The sequence below is a fragment of the Anabas testudineus genome, chromosome 16 (genome assembly GCF_900324465.2).
Source record: "Anabas testudineus chromosome 16, fAnaTes1.2, whole genome shotgun sequence".
Classification (NCBI taxonomy): Eukaryota; Metazoa; Chordata; class Actinopteri; order Anabantiformes; family Anabantidae; genus Anabas; species Anabas testudineus.
The window spans coordinates 11,622,472-11,639,814 of record NC_046625.1 but is presented as its reverse complement, the minus strand read 5'-3'; the positions used below and the strand labels follow the sequence as shown (position 1 = coordinate 11,639,814).

The window sequence follows — 17,343 nt, the reverse complement described above, 5'->3', positions numbered from 1 at the left end:
AACGTTCAAAGCATCAGATAAGACAACAAACATCCTGTAAAATGGTTTTAATTTACATTTTTTTCACTCTCCTTCCCCTCTGAGATGACAGGTTTAGAAATGGCATCACTCTCCCCCCTGTTGCTCTTTTGTATGTGGGCTGATATGTCACTATGCAGGCATCTAAGTACAAACTTAGGAATGGGTCCCCATACTCCACTACATACAATCTGGTTTCCACTTTTGGATTCATTCACACTGAATGGATCTAAGGGATCTAGACTTGTGCCGAAAGCAGTTTTAAGAGTACTTGTTTAAAGTGTCAGACTGTAAATTTCCACTTTTCATTGCATGGGTTTTCCCCTCGTTGCTCTGCGTTTTTATACACTTGGAAGGACGCAGTCTTTTCTCCTGCAGCGTGACACATTTGACAACAGGTAACAGCAAAAACAGCCATTTTATAAATTCACTATCATGTTAAAGTACACCATGTCAAAACATTGTTTCCTCTTTCATTCCTAGGAACACAAGTCGGAGGTGTTATAGCAAATACTGTGCCTATGAAAAGTAACCACCACTCTTTGACCTTTGCATGTTTGACTGTATTACAGTGATGGATGTAGTCAGGCTTTCTGCCACTGATCAATAGAAACACTTTAATTTAGCTTTATTTATTCTGCCCCAACCTCTATGTTTGGATTCCTGTGTTAACTGGCTTTTTGTGTTATGCTTTAAAAAATGACATACACACGTTTTCTTCTGTTTTCATTTGACCACGTCACAAGACATCCAGGCGCTGCAGCAGAGATGCCTCCACACAGCATGATGCTGCCACCAGCAGGCTTCATTGTGGGGATGCTGTATTTTGGGCAATCTGCTGCATCCCACATCGGTTTGCTACGATGATCTAAAAGCTCATTCAATTTTACATTACACCATTTTCCCTTAATTGTTGGCAAGAAATCCTGAATGCATCCACTGTGATTCAGCATTGTGAAAAGGTAAAACATACGAAGATCCAAGGGGAGGAAAACGTTTTTATAAGCACTTAAAGAGACACCATAAACTATTAGCATTTAGTACCAGGGAGCAAAGGGGTGCATCTCAATAGGTTGGAGTAGCTTTGTCTCTTTATCTTTTGTCTCTAATCTTAATTTGAAATGACGTTACCCCTTCAAAATATGTTTTTATTCCTTCAGAACTCTGTGTGGAGAAGATATGGAGATAAAGCTAATTCAAACAGGCATTTTGTTATTTCTTGTGCTATACAAATGAACTAGACTAAAGTTGGTCGTATTGAGATGCATCCATGAGGTCAGTGAGACTAAACAAGCGTCTCCTATTAGACTGGCTGAACTGGACTACCCACAGATAAGAACCGTACAACTGGAGTGAAGGAACTGTTCTGTTTTCTTCCTACAAAAAAAGCAGAGTGATGAACAAGAAAGGAATAAAATAAAGAAAACTGCATTTAATTTAGACCAACAATGAGACTCCCATGTAGCACAAACATATTTACAAGCTCCAAAAAATAAAAATAAAAACACTTCTCTTGATGTCCTAATGCCCCTAACACCCTGCCCACACACACTTTCTTCTTTACCCCCCTCCTTTTACTCCAAAATAAAAATTGTATGTGAAAGAGTTATGAAAATATAGGTTATTCCAACATGGTTGTGTCATGGACTGTACTCTTCTCTTATCCTCCTGTTCTTCTTATTCTCCTCTTTCCTTCTCATCCTCCTCCACACCTCCTTTCTATCTTCCTCTTTTCAGTAAGGGTGTTGGGTGTTGCTGTTCTGTCCCGTTGGCCTGTCCCAACCCTAACCCCCTCCCTGACCCCGGGGCGTGGCATTGAGTCACAGGATCACTGGAAGGCAGTTGAGGTCACAGCTCGTCGCGGTCCCGTCTGAGGATAGTGTAGCGAGTCTCGCTGGGCGCCAGCTTCTGGAACGAGCTCTCTGGAGGGTTGCTGGCCACTTCTCCTACCAACTCCTCCTGATGGCGAAAGTGAAATTTAAAACAAAAACTCACATTTTACATTGCACAGAAAACTCAGCTTCCAGTAACTCCACAAATCTTGCTTATGCTGCTGTCCGACCTGTCCAGGTGTGCTGTCTGTGGGGTCAGGACCATGATGAAACTCTCTGTGAAGCTTTCCAGAGTGAAGATCCAACACAAACTGTCTCAGCTTGCCAGGGACACTGCAAAAAAAAACAAAACACACCATGCAAGAACATTATGTATTTTATTGAGTCTCTTTTTACTTTGTCCTCTGTTTCTTCATCAGCCTTCATAGGAACAAGGCACATTCACTAAACTGTTTGTTACAAATCTCTCATTTCAGTCTGAATGCCACCTTTGACTAGAAGGTGCACCTTTGAGACTGAATCATGCCCTGAATCATGACCATAATCAGGACTCCATGTTCTGCCCCATTTGAAGACTCGCTTACAAAAATATTATCTGACAGTAAAAAGAAAGAAAGTCTATCAGAAGTCAGTAGACGAAAAAGAAACAAAGAAGCAATGGTCTGACATGGTAAATGAACCAAGGTAGATTTACTCCTTCACACATGAGTGATTGTTGAGAGCCAGGAATTAATTCACCAAACCTGCGCTTAACAAACAACCTGCTCTTCCACATGAGCAAGTTGTTGCCTTTCAACAAAGACATTCCTACACACGACAATAAAGACGGACTTGTCTGACCTACAGAGCAGGTTGGACACTTGGCCATTTTTAAGATGCAACAGCTTGTGGCAGCAGCGGATGAGACATTAGTCTCTGCAGACGTGTCACGAAGCAGCATTAATCCATATCCACTGCGTGAAGTGTGCTTATTAACCACAGCTCGTGAGCAGTTGTCATATCACACAGGTAGAGCTGCTCTCTAGTCAAACCTGTGTGTCAGCACACCCACGCACACACATATACTTATAGAACATACACTGCGCTAATGTAATTACGAGCTGTGTGCCACATGCAGTGGTAATGTGATGTAATTAGGTTGTGGAGGCTGGTCAGTCCTCGCGGCTCCTGTCTATCTGATCAGTCTTTGATTGGGGATGGGGGAAGCAGTGTGGTGTGGGGCAGAATAAATAAGATTAAATTAGATTAGACTGGATTAGTTTAGCACTTATTGCACGTGCCAAATCATGTCACATTAGCTCCGGTGTCCTGGCCCATTCATAAAGGACAGATCTTAGGAGGTGTGACATTTCTCTGGCGTTCAGTACGCAGTAGACTGTGATGTGGGTGTGTGCGTGTAATTAAATTAACTTAATTTAAGAAGATCTTGTTATGAATAATTTCACATAGGGGTAAATGATATTATTTAGGTAGCCAGTAGCAGGCAGTAATTGCTCAAAAGTGTCCAAAAGTGCTTCACATATCAAACCCATCTGACATGCGAATGACTAATTTTTTAATCACAGGTGCATCAGTGGTGAGTTTTTTATTAATATTTATTATTCTTCTGCATTAAACAGTTACAGATAAAGGTCATAAATTCTAATGTTTAGAGCAAGGACTCATATAGTGGGTAAATATGAAATGACTATACAATTTAGCCAAGATTTATGATATTGTAGTTCCCTAGTTCAAAGTACTACATTGCTACACATATACTATATATATATACACACAGTATATATATATTCAGTGCATGCTGAACATTTTATAGACAGAGTGAAAGATAATACTTACGCAAGATCTTTGAAGTCTGGAAAGACATACATGTGTCTGAATGAATCTATAGCAATAACAGGACAATCAGCTGGAGTCTTCTGGATATGGAGCAGAGGATGGCGGAACTTATCACAGTCTGCGTGAAGGAAGTTTATAGACCCTGAAGAGAAGAAAGGAACACTGTAACCAATGTCATATACATGAGACTGTTCACATCCCTGACAAGTACAAATTGTTGCAAACACTCACCTTTCTCGCTGATGAGCTGACGAGCTACTTCATGCTGGAACTTCTCTAAGCTCTCTGTGTCTTCTTTGATATGGAACAAGATGAGGAAAGGGATCCCTTCTTCTGTCAGTTCCTGGAAAACACACAAACATAAAGTATATACATTTAGTTAGGATTCTATATACATCACGTCACAACAGAAAAGACAAAAAACAAAGAAAGAAGAAAAGAGTATAGACATGCTAATGATGTGTGATGTGCAAAAGCGGGTGACGAACCTCTCCGTTTTCAAAGGTGATCTCTCTGACCAGAGGCACACACTTATCCTGGGCCCAGGTGTAGGTTAAGTCAAGGTTAGTGAGTGAACCGAGGTAGACCATGTCCGGGACGCTCTCACCCACAGGTTTATAGATTATATTGTCTCCACTGAAGCGCTCAGACTGAGAGACATCGCTAGAAGAGTGAAGCCGTTAGGAAAGGTTAAGGATAATAAAAATGACATTCATGCATGAACTCCACACAGATCTAAAGATGGTGCTGTGACTCACCCAAAAGCAGCCAAGAATGTGCAATCATCTCGAAGGATGTTGGCAACTTTTTCGTATGTGTGGTAGTTATCGGAGTCCTTTTTCTCAAAGTAACCTATGATGTTTCTCTTGCTCCTCTGTTTAAGAAGAAAACAAAAGTGTTACGTTGTGGAAAGTTAGATTTTAATTACATCATCTGTAAATGTGCCACTTACATCCAGAGTGTTAACCTCCTCCAGTGAGTGTATTTCTTTCACAGGGTCAACCTGCTGTTGGCGGATGAAGTCAGCTATGGCTGCCACCGACCTCTGACCCCTGTACTCTCTTTTCATCATCATTCCATTGCGGAACAACTTCAGCGTTGGATATTTGGTGATGCGGTACCGCTGGGCAATGTCCGCTACACACAGACGCAGAGAAGTTAAGTAAAGAAGGACAAATCAATTAATAAAGAAGGGGGGGGGGACTGAGTAAAAACACATGGGGATAGGTGGATGAGGAGTGAAGCTGCGACAGAGAACGACGGTTAAACCTCAGACTGAAAACACTGCCTTCAGTCAGCATGGAGCTCTGATCTCCCACATGAAAGCTGCCCCCCACCAAGAGTAAATATTCTCTCTGCACACAATGAATGACTGTGTGTGTGTGTGTGTGTGTGTGTGTGTGTGTGCATGTGGCAGGTGTCAATCTCCCTGCAGGGTGTCTCTAAGCCTCCAGTCTTCACAGGAAGCAGCAGTTTTGTCATTAGTCTTCAAACAGTTTGCAGGTCATCAATAATTCTCTTTAATTTGCTTTATCTCAAACGGCTGAGGCTGGTGGTTTATGTGTCTGTGCTTTGGTGTGCTGGGCATCTATGTGTACATATGTGCATCAAATATAGTGCAAGTCGTGTATGTGCACCTTTTTTATTTCCTATATCTGGAAGTAGGGTGTTTAGGTGGCGCAGTTAAGGGCAAGAGATCACCAACCACCACAACATGGTACTCTATATTTAAAATATATATACTAACAACTACAATAATTCACATAATAGATTCAGAAAAGATTGTTACAAAATACATCTTGTGATGAGCATTTCAATTCAAAGAAAAAAGATTAATAAATTATATTAGGTCTTTTATTGAGTTATATATTAGATTTAACTATTATGTGGATCTGTATATTGTTTGGTACTTTTCTTGGTAATGTTAGAAAGGAAAAAAAAAACGGAAACAACAAATACTCACAATGTTGGTCACAGTCGACGCGAGCAAACACCACCTGCTTGGTATCAGGGAACTCTTCCCTCACTATGTTAGACGCCTCCTCAAAAATTGGATGGAGCATCTGGCTAAATCTACACCTGTAGCGGAGATTGGGAAGTGCTGTGAGGTCGAAAAGCTTTTCAGAATTTGAAAATGAATACTACTACACTACACTTTGCAGGATTTGGCTATGTTTCCAGTGATTTTGGCCTAAACAAATCCATTATCCATAGATTCTAACAACTCTGTGTTAAACCTTTTCAAAATAAATGAAAGCGCAACTAAAATCTTAATTACAAATGATACTAATCTGTTATAGTGTTATATGGCATCCATCAAAATCCTCAGCATCAGGAGCTACACCCAATGTAAATACTCTTGGCATATTATACAGTGGCCTAGTGATTGTGAGAGACACCACACACTTACCAGTCTGCATAAAAATTCACTAATGCCACCCCAGCATTATCTGAAAGGAAACACACACACACGCAAAATAAATATAAGACTCCACACATTACTGAATGCACTCATTAATGTATATCTAGAAAGTAAAATAATTAATCAAGTATCCCGTCCCTGAATAACACAAGAAAGAACACGCAGAAACAGAAATTTATGACCAGTGACTCACGGTCATAAAAATGCATCTATCAGACCACAGATTTCTGGAAGGTTATTAAATGTTTATTTGGTGAAAATGATTATCCAATAGGTCATGATAATAATAAAAAAAGAAAACATCAAAAAACACATTTCCAAATCCACCAAGTATCTTAATAACCAGTTAAAAAGCTGAGATGGAAGCAGTAGGTGTGGCCATTATGAACAGATGCAGGCATCCCAGATAAAAGGACTTCTTCTCCACGTCATAGTTGAGTATTTATAAGAAAAAGATTTTATCATTGCTACCAGTAAACCAAATTTCATGGTATCCTGCAAACCGAACTGAAGGAACAGTTTGATACTTTACAAAATACCCTTATTTGCTTTCTTGCAGAGAAAAATGAGAAGCAAATACAAGGGATTAATAATCCCCCCCGGTTTCCAGTCACCATACAGAGCTACGTCAACTAGCTGCTAGCTCTAACATCTCAGCAGAAACACCAATTCTCATTTTCTTTACCCACAAGTTCAAACTATTCTTTTAAAAAACTTTAAGAGTAAAGTGTGTTGTCTTACTTAGGACATCATCAATGTTGCCCGAGTCCAGACTGGTGATTTCTGTTTGTCCAGGAGTAGAGAGGCCCATCACCTAAAGACACACATGTAAAAGGCAGATCAGCAATTGGACCCTGTAACTGCTGGTTGAGACCATGTTGGGTTGAGAGAGAAAAAACTGTGAAGACAAATGAGCTTCCAAACAAGCCTGTCAGCATTCTGTCAACCACCATACAGTACCTACAGACTGACCAGTTCTCACAACATCAAGTACTAACAGTGATACTAAAATCAGGTCGTCCATAACAGTTCATGCAATCTTATTGATGCAGAACATAATGAAGACCAATAGATCTGTTTTCTAGCTCTGTGCAGTGATTAGATTTGCAGTGGAGAGTGAGTCAAACGAGCAGCAGAGACGTTTCTTTCCCAAGGGGCAACCATTGTGTCCCAGGAAAGCTCAGATCTCTCTTGTGTCTCCTCAGTCCGCCTCTAGTCAGTAGTAGTTTTACAGCAAGTATACAGTAAACTATGTCACCTTTTAACATGCCTTACATACCTTACCATACCTGTCGAATGACATGCAAATTTCAGTATGCTCAGTATGCTATCTGAACTAACGATAACTCTATCCTACATGAACATGAATCTGAATCATGAATCTGAATCTAACCCAGGAAACTGTGGAATGAACTTCACACATTTTCACTGGCATAAATACAACAATGGGAGCCTCAAATTAGCAAGTATTTTACCTTTTGAGCAAATGTCCCTTCATGTTGACTAATAACCAAATGTCATTTTGATAGACTAATGAGAAATATTCATGGTCAAAATGTAAACAGTGTGTGAACTACAGTGTTATCTACTCCTTCACTGGGACTCTGATGAAGCTCTTCTTCTTAACTTTTTACTTCAAAAATGTAGTCATTACACTGCACATATTTTACAAACTTCCTTTTTTTGTCATACACTTCTCTATCTCGCAGGTTTTATTGTACATACCAGTGATAATAGGATTCCAATGAAACTCTTGGGCAGAGTGCTTAGAGTTTCCCCAACATCCAATTACTTTTCACTATATCATTACAATCCTCAAAATACACCAAGCCTAGACCCTACATAACATGTAAACTTAAAAGAGAATATTACAGCTGCCATACAGTAAGCCATTTCTAATGTCAAATATCACTGACATAAAATTAGCGGTTACCTGGGGAGCAGTATTTTGTACTAGACAAATAAAAACTGGCAGACATTAATTTTTCTTTCCTATATTTGCCTCACTGGACAAGTCAAACAAGAAAAGGGTTGTAATTATGATGTACCAGCAGGGATTTCTAAATTCCAGCTCTGACTGCAGCACAGTATAAAAGAATTCAATATGAAAGAGATCGACATGAAGAAAATTCAAGGGCTAAAATGACACTCGCTAAATTGTGAAATGTGGGAAAGCGCACTAACATTAAGAAGTATTGACTGTCAGTGGAAAGCACAGAGATGCAAATCAAAAAAGGCAGATGTAGCAGGATCAAATAATTAACTCTTACTAAGTTATATCCTCAAGTCTACAAGTGCAATATTTTTCTGCATCATATTGAGACCCTGTACCATGAATGCTTATGGTTCTGCTGTGAGCTTTTCTGAAGACCCTTTTCAAATAGGAGTATCTGACCTTACCTCGATGATGTAACAAACACAAATATAACTACAGGTTCCAAGAAAGGTTGCTAATTTCTTAAGCAAAACAGGGAAATAGCCACCCACAGCACTGATTCATGCTTTAATGGGTTACTTAAATATGTGACTGGACTTTCATTTTAAACACAAACTGTCAGTTCATCAGCCACTATCATTATTTTAGTGTTAATATTTCACTTATATAAAATTAAGGCTACAAATGGTCATTATTTGTACAGATTTTAGTTTTATTCTACTCAGACAATTAATAATTCAGTCAAATAAATGGCAAAATAATCAAAGAAATGTGCATTGCAATTGTTTGTCCAAAATAAATTCCAGAATGTAAATGATTACATTTGCAAAGACATAACTGGGAAAGTAAATCTTCTCACTGGATAAATTGGGAACAGTGAATATATTCATAGACATACAAATTTAAGACATGATGAATAACTCACTAACAAACAAGCTACAAATATTTTTTTCTGATAATTGACTAACAATGCACTATAGGTAGAAGGTGCACTATAAGTGATCATGTTCATTACTGACAGATCTGTTAGATATTTTTCAAATCACTTAGTTTTGGTTCATCAAATTTTAGAATAATACAAAATGGGCAACAACTCATCAACAACTTCCCTAATCATGGACACTCCAAATCTCTTTGCTGAGTATTGAACTGTCTCAACAGAGAAAAGGAGTCACCGAGCCCTGTCATACACTATGACACAGCTGCAGAGAGATAAGAAATGCCACGGCTGCTGTTGCTGAACCTGTGAAGCCACTTCTCTGCAGCTCAGACCTAAGTTTAAAGTTTTCATTTCAGGCCTACACTGCCCTGTATCCTGTTCCGGGTTCTCAGCCAATGAGAATGAGCCACAACAGAGGAATTCACCAACCGGCGAGCATCACTCAGAGCGACACACAGACACACAGAGTCCAAGTATAACTTCGTGGATCACAACAGTAATAATTACTAACCCCGCACCAACACAACAGCACATTATAGAAATAAACATGTTTTACCTAACCCTGCTAGCAATTAGAAATTATGTTAATTTTTTCAGTATGTATTAGCACCTAATGCTAACTGGATCCTTCACCTCCCAACAAAGTTATCATGAGCCCAACTTCAGCTCGCTTTTAGAGTTAGGAGCATACCGTGTATTATAAGTAATATCTCAATTACATACGAAGGATTCTGGTTTGTTATAACACTAAAGCTAAGCTTCCTCAACACAACCGGCTAAGTTGACATTGCAGCTGGATAACTTACGTTATTATGCTAGACCTGCAAATCGCTAGGTGAACCACAGTCAAAAGGCCTCTTCTGTGAAGCTGCTAAATACCTACAGCTTCAGCAGTGAGTGAGCTGGCTCCTTAGCCACTTTAAAAGACATGTCTCATGCAAGCAAGCAGAGGCTCATCGGTTAGCTAGCAGCTAGCTAATTATCCAATGGCAAGCTAACAAACGTTACTTAACGTTAGCTACAAGCAGCTAACTGTTAGGACATGTTATAAAAGATGCAGACGCTTACCAGCAGTATAACCGTGACAAAGCGGACATCGAGAGAGGGAGGTATTGCTAACAGTTTCATTGTACAGTATAGTTAGTGGAGGTGGTGGTACTGAGTCTTCCCAATGAGTCTCGACGCCGCTCTTTCGCTGCAGCAGGAAACCAACGGCGAGCCGATCTTACGGTGACCACGGAAACGTGAGTGACACTTCCCGGTAGTCGCCTAGCTTAATGGTTAATGTAGTTTTCCAAGTCGTCCAACCGGTTCAGCTGGACGGGGAGAAAAACTACAAACGTGGCGATTAATGGCTTTACAACAGTAATGGGAGTTGTAGTATTTTGTTTTCCAGACGGTGGAGAGTCAACGGTGAGGCTGGGGGGAAAACTTTCCAGAGATTTTCATCTGAGACAAAAGAAAATCAAACGGTAAATATGACACAGACGAAAAAGGAGGGAAAGAAGAATGATTAAAATCCAATAGCATTAACGTTATGTCCAGTTTAGCCATTGTCACGGATTTTCTCTGCTCTTCTTTACTACGTTTATGAGTAACTGATTTCTCTTGATCAGGGGCAAGTTGCATCATTATGATTCACTTTTTGTAACGCGCTTTTTTCCACCATGTAGCAATGCCTTTAATAGAAGTGAGTAAAAACAAACTGTATAGCACAAATCTTTGTTTGCAGCCTTGTGCAAAAACAACTTTTAGGACCTTGGTTAACTTGTGTCTTATGCACAATTTTCCAAACCCATGTTTCTTCCTAAACTGTGTAACGTGATGTAGTTACAGTGGTGGAAGTAGTAGCTTTCTAAGATCCTTAATCCTTGCTACTGTGACAGTGTCAGTATTACACTGTAGGAGTACTAAAAGTCCTGCATTTAGACTTTAACCTGAGTAAATGTAGGATCAAAACATATCACCAGCAAAATAAAGCATCCCTGCTCTGATGTGCAGAATATCTTATTTTGTAAAAACAAAGTTGTAAGTGGTGATTTAGTTTGTTTTGTTGAAGGATAAATAACAATGATACTCCATTTTAATGAGAAGCTCCCATAAATCTCCACCTTCAGCTCCGTGATTAAAAACACCTGTGTTGGCATGCAAGGCCTTTAATCTATAAATGATGCACCGTATGTTATAATAACATGGCTCGTTTTGTGTGTAAATTCAAAGGAATAATAAATTGGAGTTGGCAGATGAATGCTGTGCAATCAAAAGCACACCTTAAAGAGTGTTCTCTTTAAATACACTACTTGAGTACTGAGTTACTGTTTCCACCACTGTTTAGTTGCTGCTTAATGAAACAGGCTCCACAGCCCAAAATCAAAGATAATTTCACTTCATCACATTAAATTATACTGACGAACAAAAGCAGTCTGCCACTCTGAGGCATCCTCCCTCTGTCTGTGATCAGCACAGTAGCAGTGTTTTTCTGGCAGTTATTTGTGTGAACAGGTGGGCTGGTCTCCGTAGGTGAGTGATCCTCTTTTTCTGCCCCAGCAGGAGCAAGGATCAGGGCGGGTAGGGGACCTGGACGTGCTTCCACACCCACCAAGGATGCAGTAAACTGGGGAACATCTGCTCAAGTGCTCCCTTCAATGCAGCTATGGTAAGAATCCAACACACGGAGAGAGCTAACCAGTTTTACTTCAGGGTTTTAAATCCCAGATGAGATTTATTTTCTGTAGTTACCAGGAGTTGGTTACGTAGGTGTCTCCCCTTTTCTACCAGTTTGTAATTCTCTCTCATGAGTCAGGACCGTTGAGACTGCATATAACAAACATAATTGTGTCTGCTGTAACAGCCTAATTGTTAAGGAGATTAAGGTGGAATGTTGAATTGAATCCCAGCATTAATATTTTATGGTCTAAAGCTGTCCATAGGGGGTTCACAGTATGTCAGCAACTCACAGATGGAGTCAGGGGAAGATTTCTCTCTCCCCTCTCTGAATATCAGCGGTGGAGAGAAAGGAAGCAAAATGTCCTTTTTAGTTATGTGTTAGGAAATATAAACACCGCTTCCTTCAGTATTGATTAAAAACAATACTAAATGAGGTGGATAAAATAATAAAACCACCTAACACAAAGCAATTCAACATTATAAATCCACACCAATATTATAACCATGAATGAAAGGATCTGTGAAGTCCTGGTAAAACGGAAACATTTGAAATTATTACAAGCAAAAGTAAGAGTTTGATGATAGATATGATGATCTATGTATGTTTCTATACACAGAGAAATGCTGGTACTACAATAAGGTGAAAATAAGGTAACTGATTTTAAAAGAAACATGTACCCAACAGCACATGTAGCCACTAATCAATTACACAATAAAATAAATTCACGTTATTTTTGTGTAACATTAATTTAAATGTCTTCATTCTGTTTCTGAAATGTACTGAATTTCGCCAGAGACCTTCTACAGCTTAAGATAAAAGAAGGTTAACTTCAAGAAGTTTAAGGTTTATATATTAATCAAGTTGGGCAGTAATAATTTATCTTATGTTGATTTATGTTTCTTTTTGTTTTGTTAAACTGGTCATTTAATCTATAAATATCTGTAAGGTTTGGCAGATGTATTTCACAAATTACTTCAGCCAAAGGTGATGTCTTTAGATCAGATAGCACTGACTAATTGACCATGAAAATAATTTAATTTCTCTGTTTAATTTTAAAGCGACAAAGTCTAGCAAAGCAAATAAGCTTTCTTTCCAGACGCAGCAGTTTATGGCTAGTTTATAACCTTATCTAAAGATATGATGCAGTTTCCTATCACGCTACACACCCATACTGTCTTTGCACTGTCCTATCTGTGCCATGTGTGGCTCTCTCCTCCCTTTTTGTGTTTTCTCCATTTTTTTCGATTTTGCATGGCTTCTATTGATTTTTTTGTTTGTTTTTCTAGCTGATAATGTCCCTGTACTCTGATTCGCCGGTGGGCACATTGCTCTCTCCACTTTAATTGGACATTTAATTAGATCACAGTTTTAGTCCAATTAGACTCTGAGGTGTGGGGACAAGGGAATGGAGGGGAGAAACGGCAAAAGTCCCCAAGCTGGTCTCTGTGTGTCTCCCTTCCCCCCTTCTCGTTCTCCCCCTCTCACTCAGTATCTTCGTCTGTCTTTTTCTGTTCTTCTTGCTGTCTCTCTCCTCCTCCCTCCTGAGGGCAGCTCATTAGTGATATAATGGGATGACACAAAACACACAGCTCCCCTAATTTTCAGAGTGTCTTGAACAGCAGCTGAACCACACAAACACACACACACACACACACACACACACACACACACACACAGACGACAGGAATTGTTTGTCTGCTCACTGCTGCAGAAGTTGTGTGTTTGTTTAAGGGAGTGCTTCTTCATACATTCTCTTCTGTTTGGTACTGAAGCCAAAAATGGGTAAGCAAAAGTTTTATTAGTACCTCTGATAAATCGCCACCATCGTCTGACAGTCTGCCAATCACAGCAGCATCGACCAGCCCACACACACACACACACACACACACAACAAGCATTAACGACATGCTGGGCAGAACCCCATTGACTCAGTGGAGTGCTCCAGTATGATATCACTACACCTAATGAGTCTAAGATAAGCCTCATTACCAACAGCACTCGCTTACGATCCCGTCATATGCAGGGATATTCTGCACAAGTTTCAGCTTCCCTACGGTTCCGCCCTTTTTCCCCTTTTGTTGTCATAGTCTTTGCACAGAGCTCAGTCTCAGAGCATAAACAACACTGTGCCCCAGTGGGTGAAAACACATGGGCAAATGTAAACACACACAAACACATAGCTAGTATGCAGATATGCACACACTTATACTCAGGTGTAAGTCCTCGGAGGACACAAGTCAATCTCTGGGTCCCTTAAGCAGTCACACAACCTCCCACCCACCACCCTTAGGAGAAAGTCTCTCATGTGTCCCTCACACTCATACATCCTACACTTCACAGCTGCATCACTTATAGAGTTTGTGTTTGCTCCTTCTGAATATCTCTATATATGTATCTATCTATATGTGTGTGCATATATGGATGGTGTGTGTGAACGACAGGGATGTTTAGCCACAGGTTTCACTACTTGAACCCTGTGGCTGTCAGATTGACAGCTGTGGTCCCGCCTAATTGCATTACTCTCCCAGGTGATTGGCTCACACCCTGGGGGCTCATTTGTCAGGATGCATTGTGGTAATGATGTAAATTAGCAGATCTTTGTGTCACTCAGTTTTCTTCCCCCCTGCTGATTGGCCCCGCTGTGCCCCAAGGGCTCAGCCTCAAGCTGAGGGAGCCAGCTCATTGGTCTTTGGGGAACCAGGAAGTTCTACAGAAATAGGACTTTACAGATTGGGCATCCCTGTGGGCTGATATTATCCTTCCTTCAACCTCTTTACCTGTCAGTCAAAACCCAGGGACGGATCCCTGCAGCTTCTATCTGCTATCTGAGACACAGATACACACACAGACATGTAGGTGGTATAGGCGCCTGTTATAACCCCATGTTGTCTACGACCCTAAACACACTCTGTTATAAATGTATAAAAACATGTTTATATAAAAGTGTGTGTGTGTGTGTGTGTGTGTGTGTGTGTGTGCGCGCACTAGTCAAGATTTGAAATAAAGGCCACAGGCTCAGGCTCTGTTCCCCACTGCTCACCCAGCATGCCCTAGCTCTGTCCTCTATCAAAAGCAGACAACTTCACAGTGACAGACAGCTAGAGAAACATATAGACAAATACACTGTACACAACAAACACACACACACACACACACACACACACACACTTTGACGCCCTGGCTGCTTTGCCTGTCTGTCTCAATAGCATCAATTGAAGTGTTAGTTACAGTATGCATCTGGTGTGCACTGGTGTGTGTGTGTGTCAGTACTCCTGTAGTGTTGCTGAAAGGTTTCGCGGGAGTGTCTAGATTCTTTGTTAAACTCACTGAGGTTATATGAGACCGAATATGAATAAAGACTAAATAATGTCAGCATCAGCATGAATCAATACTTATACAGATGCACAATCACTTGGTCTGGACTTCAGCCCGTGATCAATGGTTTACTCTGAGTTATTGTCTTCATATTAACAAGTGGAGTGCTCCCTGAGGAACACGTATGAATGGCTAAATGAGTCCACTCCACACCTCTCAACAGGACCTGGTGTTGTTTTTACACCCTCCTTTGTTTGATTTCAGACACTGCATTGCGAAAGCCTTTTTAGCCAAATTGGATACACCGTAGGTGTATCCAAAACACTAAGGTCCTCATGAAACTCTAATTGCCTGCTCTTGGTGATATGAATGTCCCACACACAGACTCAAATATTGACTTGTGTCCCTCATGTCAGTGTTTGGCCAAATTATACCCTTTTTTCTGTGTCTAAGATTATTCATAAATCAATTCATATTTTTATTGTGGCAGCTGGAGCTGGCTTTCATATTGACTCCAAAAATGCTGGAAAAGATGAAGAAAAGTCAACAAGAGTAGAGGAAAAGTTTGGAGCTCCTGTCATTATTGAAAAGAAACATAGCAAATATCAGATTGTCTAATTTCAGTTCGGTGTGAAACCCAATGACAGAAACATGATATTACAGCAGCTCTAGCATCTGTGTTATTTCTACACGTGTTAGATATTAGTATTTGCAGACTGTTTGTATTTGCATGTGCGTTAGTGTCTGAGTAATCACTGTAAATTACAGATGTTTAGAGATGTCTGTGGTTGATTTTGGTAAAGCCCCTGTAAAAACTCTGTCTCACGGAAAATCAATCCCATGACTAGGCGTTTGTGCCAAACCCGCACACACACACAGAAACACACACCTCTAAGTGCTGCATCTACAATGTCTCCCTCCCATCTTCCTTGATGCGCACATAGACATACTTTGCAGTAAATGTGGTAACTAACCTGTATTAAGTCTCCACCGCCGCTTGGCAGAGCGTGAGAAAGCAGCGAGCATGATGGGTAATTGCCATGCTGCACGCAGTGTCTACAGGAGCACTGTTTATGAGGTGATGGCGGGGAGGGAAAAGGGGGATGAGAGGGAAGGATGGAGGGCACCAGAGTGTTCCCTCCTCCTAGATTTTATACTGAGAAAACAAAAGTTAATCAACTTTCTTGTACTTTATCACAAATTCGTATCAGTTGTATAAAACCTTGTGAATCAGGTCCGTTTTTGTGAACGTTACTGAAAATGTCTTGAAGGCATCTCAGATTGTGGCAAGGGTTTGTGCCTCCAGCATTTATGTGTTTAGGGGTAATAATTGATTTCTGTGCTGTGCCCTGCAGGGCTTGTCCCACATCTGTAAACCCACACACACATGCACGCACGCATGCAAACACACACTGCAAGGCATGCTGCAGTATTAATGAGACATGAATAAGACATGAAGAGAGACCCCCCTCTTACACGCTCACACAGGGTCTCCCCCTCCCCAGCTGCTTCCTGTCCACAGATTACCCTGCTTTCACTGGGCTCTGTTTAAGTAGGGCCAGGAAGAGATTTAACCCTCTCAGCAGGAGTACGCACACTGTGCATGCACGTACAAGCGTGCACACACACACACACACACACACACACACACACTCCCTATTGTCATTCAGGAAACACCAGCTTCCTTATTACATTATCAAAACGTGTCTCTGTTAATGTGTGAGTGAGTGCTAAAGCTTCAGGTGTTTAACTGCTGAAATATGATTAATGTTTAAGAACAATATTAGAATCCTATTTATTTTATGTAGGCTACAGAGAATGCATGAACTCACTACGGTGTGCGTGTAAAATACATTTTCTCTATTGGACAAAATTAGAAATGAGTTCATACATGTGTATTTCTTGTATGTTTTTAATCAGTGATTTCCATATTTAGATTTACAATTTATCCTGTTTCATGAGGAATTCATATAAAAAAAGCTGTATCATAGCCTATAATAAAGAAATATGCATGAACATTTAAAATTTTACTGTGTCCACTTTTGGGGACAGCTTGTAGCTAAATGAATGAAAACAAAGCTGTCTAGACTCAGGTTAACGTCATCATATTACTGTAAACACTTGATAAGTAAGCAGAGTGTATGTTGCTGCAGGTTGAGTTGTGACCTTCCATCTGTTTGTGTCGCAGGCCTCGTCAACGTCTAGCTCAAGACCTGCCTCTCTGGGCTCCCAGGTTCATGCTGCAGCTGTCAATGGAAACAGGAGCGCCCTCCTCAAACTCATCACAGGTATCCATCACATAAGCATTCAGCTTCTAAAACAATAAAGGTTTACTCACTACTGAATTAACAAAAATCTGAATCTTATAGCTTGTAT

The 17,343-nt window shown here is 40.3% G+C and overlaps 2 protein-coding genes across 3 annotated transcripts in view; one reads left to right on the top strand and one right to left on the bottom strand.

The window, feature by feature from the left end:
* Window positions 1-32: 32 nt before the first annotated feature.
* Window positions 33-10,189, bottom strand: erp44 (endoplasmic reticulum protein 44). The gene is made up of 11 exons (XM_026370675.1): window positions 10,053-10,189; window positions 6,850-6,922; window positions 6,097-6,136; window positions 5,650-5,765; window positions 4,639-4,823; window positions 4,445-4,560; window positions 4,175-4,349; window positions 3,918-4,029; window positions 3,687-3,828; window positions 2,081-2,183; window positions 33-1,977 (listed from the first exon to the last, which is right to left on the bottom strand). Exons 1-11 carry the CDS (start codon window positions 10,110-10,112, stop codon window positions 1,867-1,869), a joined length of 1,233 nt encoding a protein of 410 aa, XP_026226460.1. The 5' UTR covers window positions 10,113-10,189; the 3' UTR covers window positions 33-1,866.
* The window catches only part of invs (inversin), a 20,015-nt gene continuing 12,826 nt past the window's right edge, over window positions 10,155-17,343 (top strand). The window contains exons 1-4 of one of the 2 annotated variants that reach the window (XM_026370674.1): window positions 10,155-10,228; window positions 10,381-10,456; window positions 11,535-11,640; window positions 17,156-17,255. In XM_026370674.1, the coding sequence (XP_026226459.1) occupies window positions 11,638-11,640; window positions 17,156-17,255 (103 nt within the window). In that variant the 5' untranslated portion in view covers window positions 10,155-10,228; window positions 10,381-10,456; window positions 11,535-11,637. Of the gene's footprint in view, window positions 10,229-10,380; window positions 10,457-11,531; window positions 11,641-17,155; window positions 17,256-17,343 lie in introns of both variants that reach the window. The other variant, XM_026370673.1, reaches the window with a different exon arrangement.

Bases quoted from the DNA above. Each gene is read 5' to 3' on its own strand.
- erp44 (XM_026370675.1), bottom strand. From the start codon at position 10,112: ATGAAACTGTTAGCAATACCTCCCTCTCTCGATGTCCGCTTTGTCACG. The intron at 4,561-4,638 runs GTAAGTGGCACA...CTTCTTAAACAG, and splicing joins AGGAGGTTAACACTCTGGAT to AGGAGCAAGAGAAACATCAT. The intron at 2,184-3,686 runs GTAAGTATTATC...TTTTTTTTGCAG, and splicing joins CCAGACTTCAAAGATCTTGC to TGTCCCTGGCAAGCTGAGAC.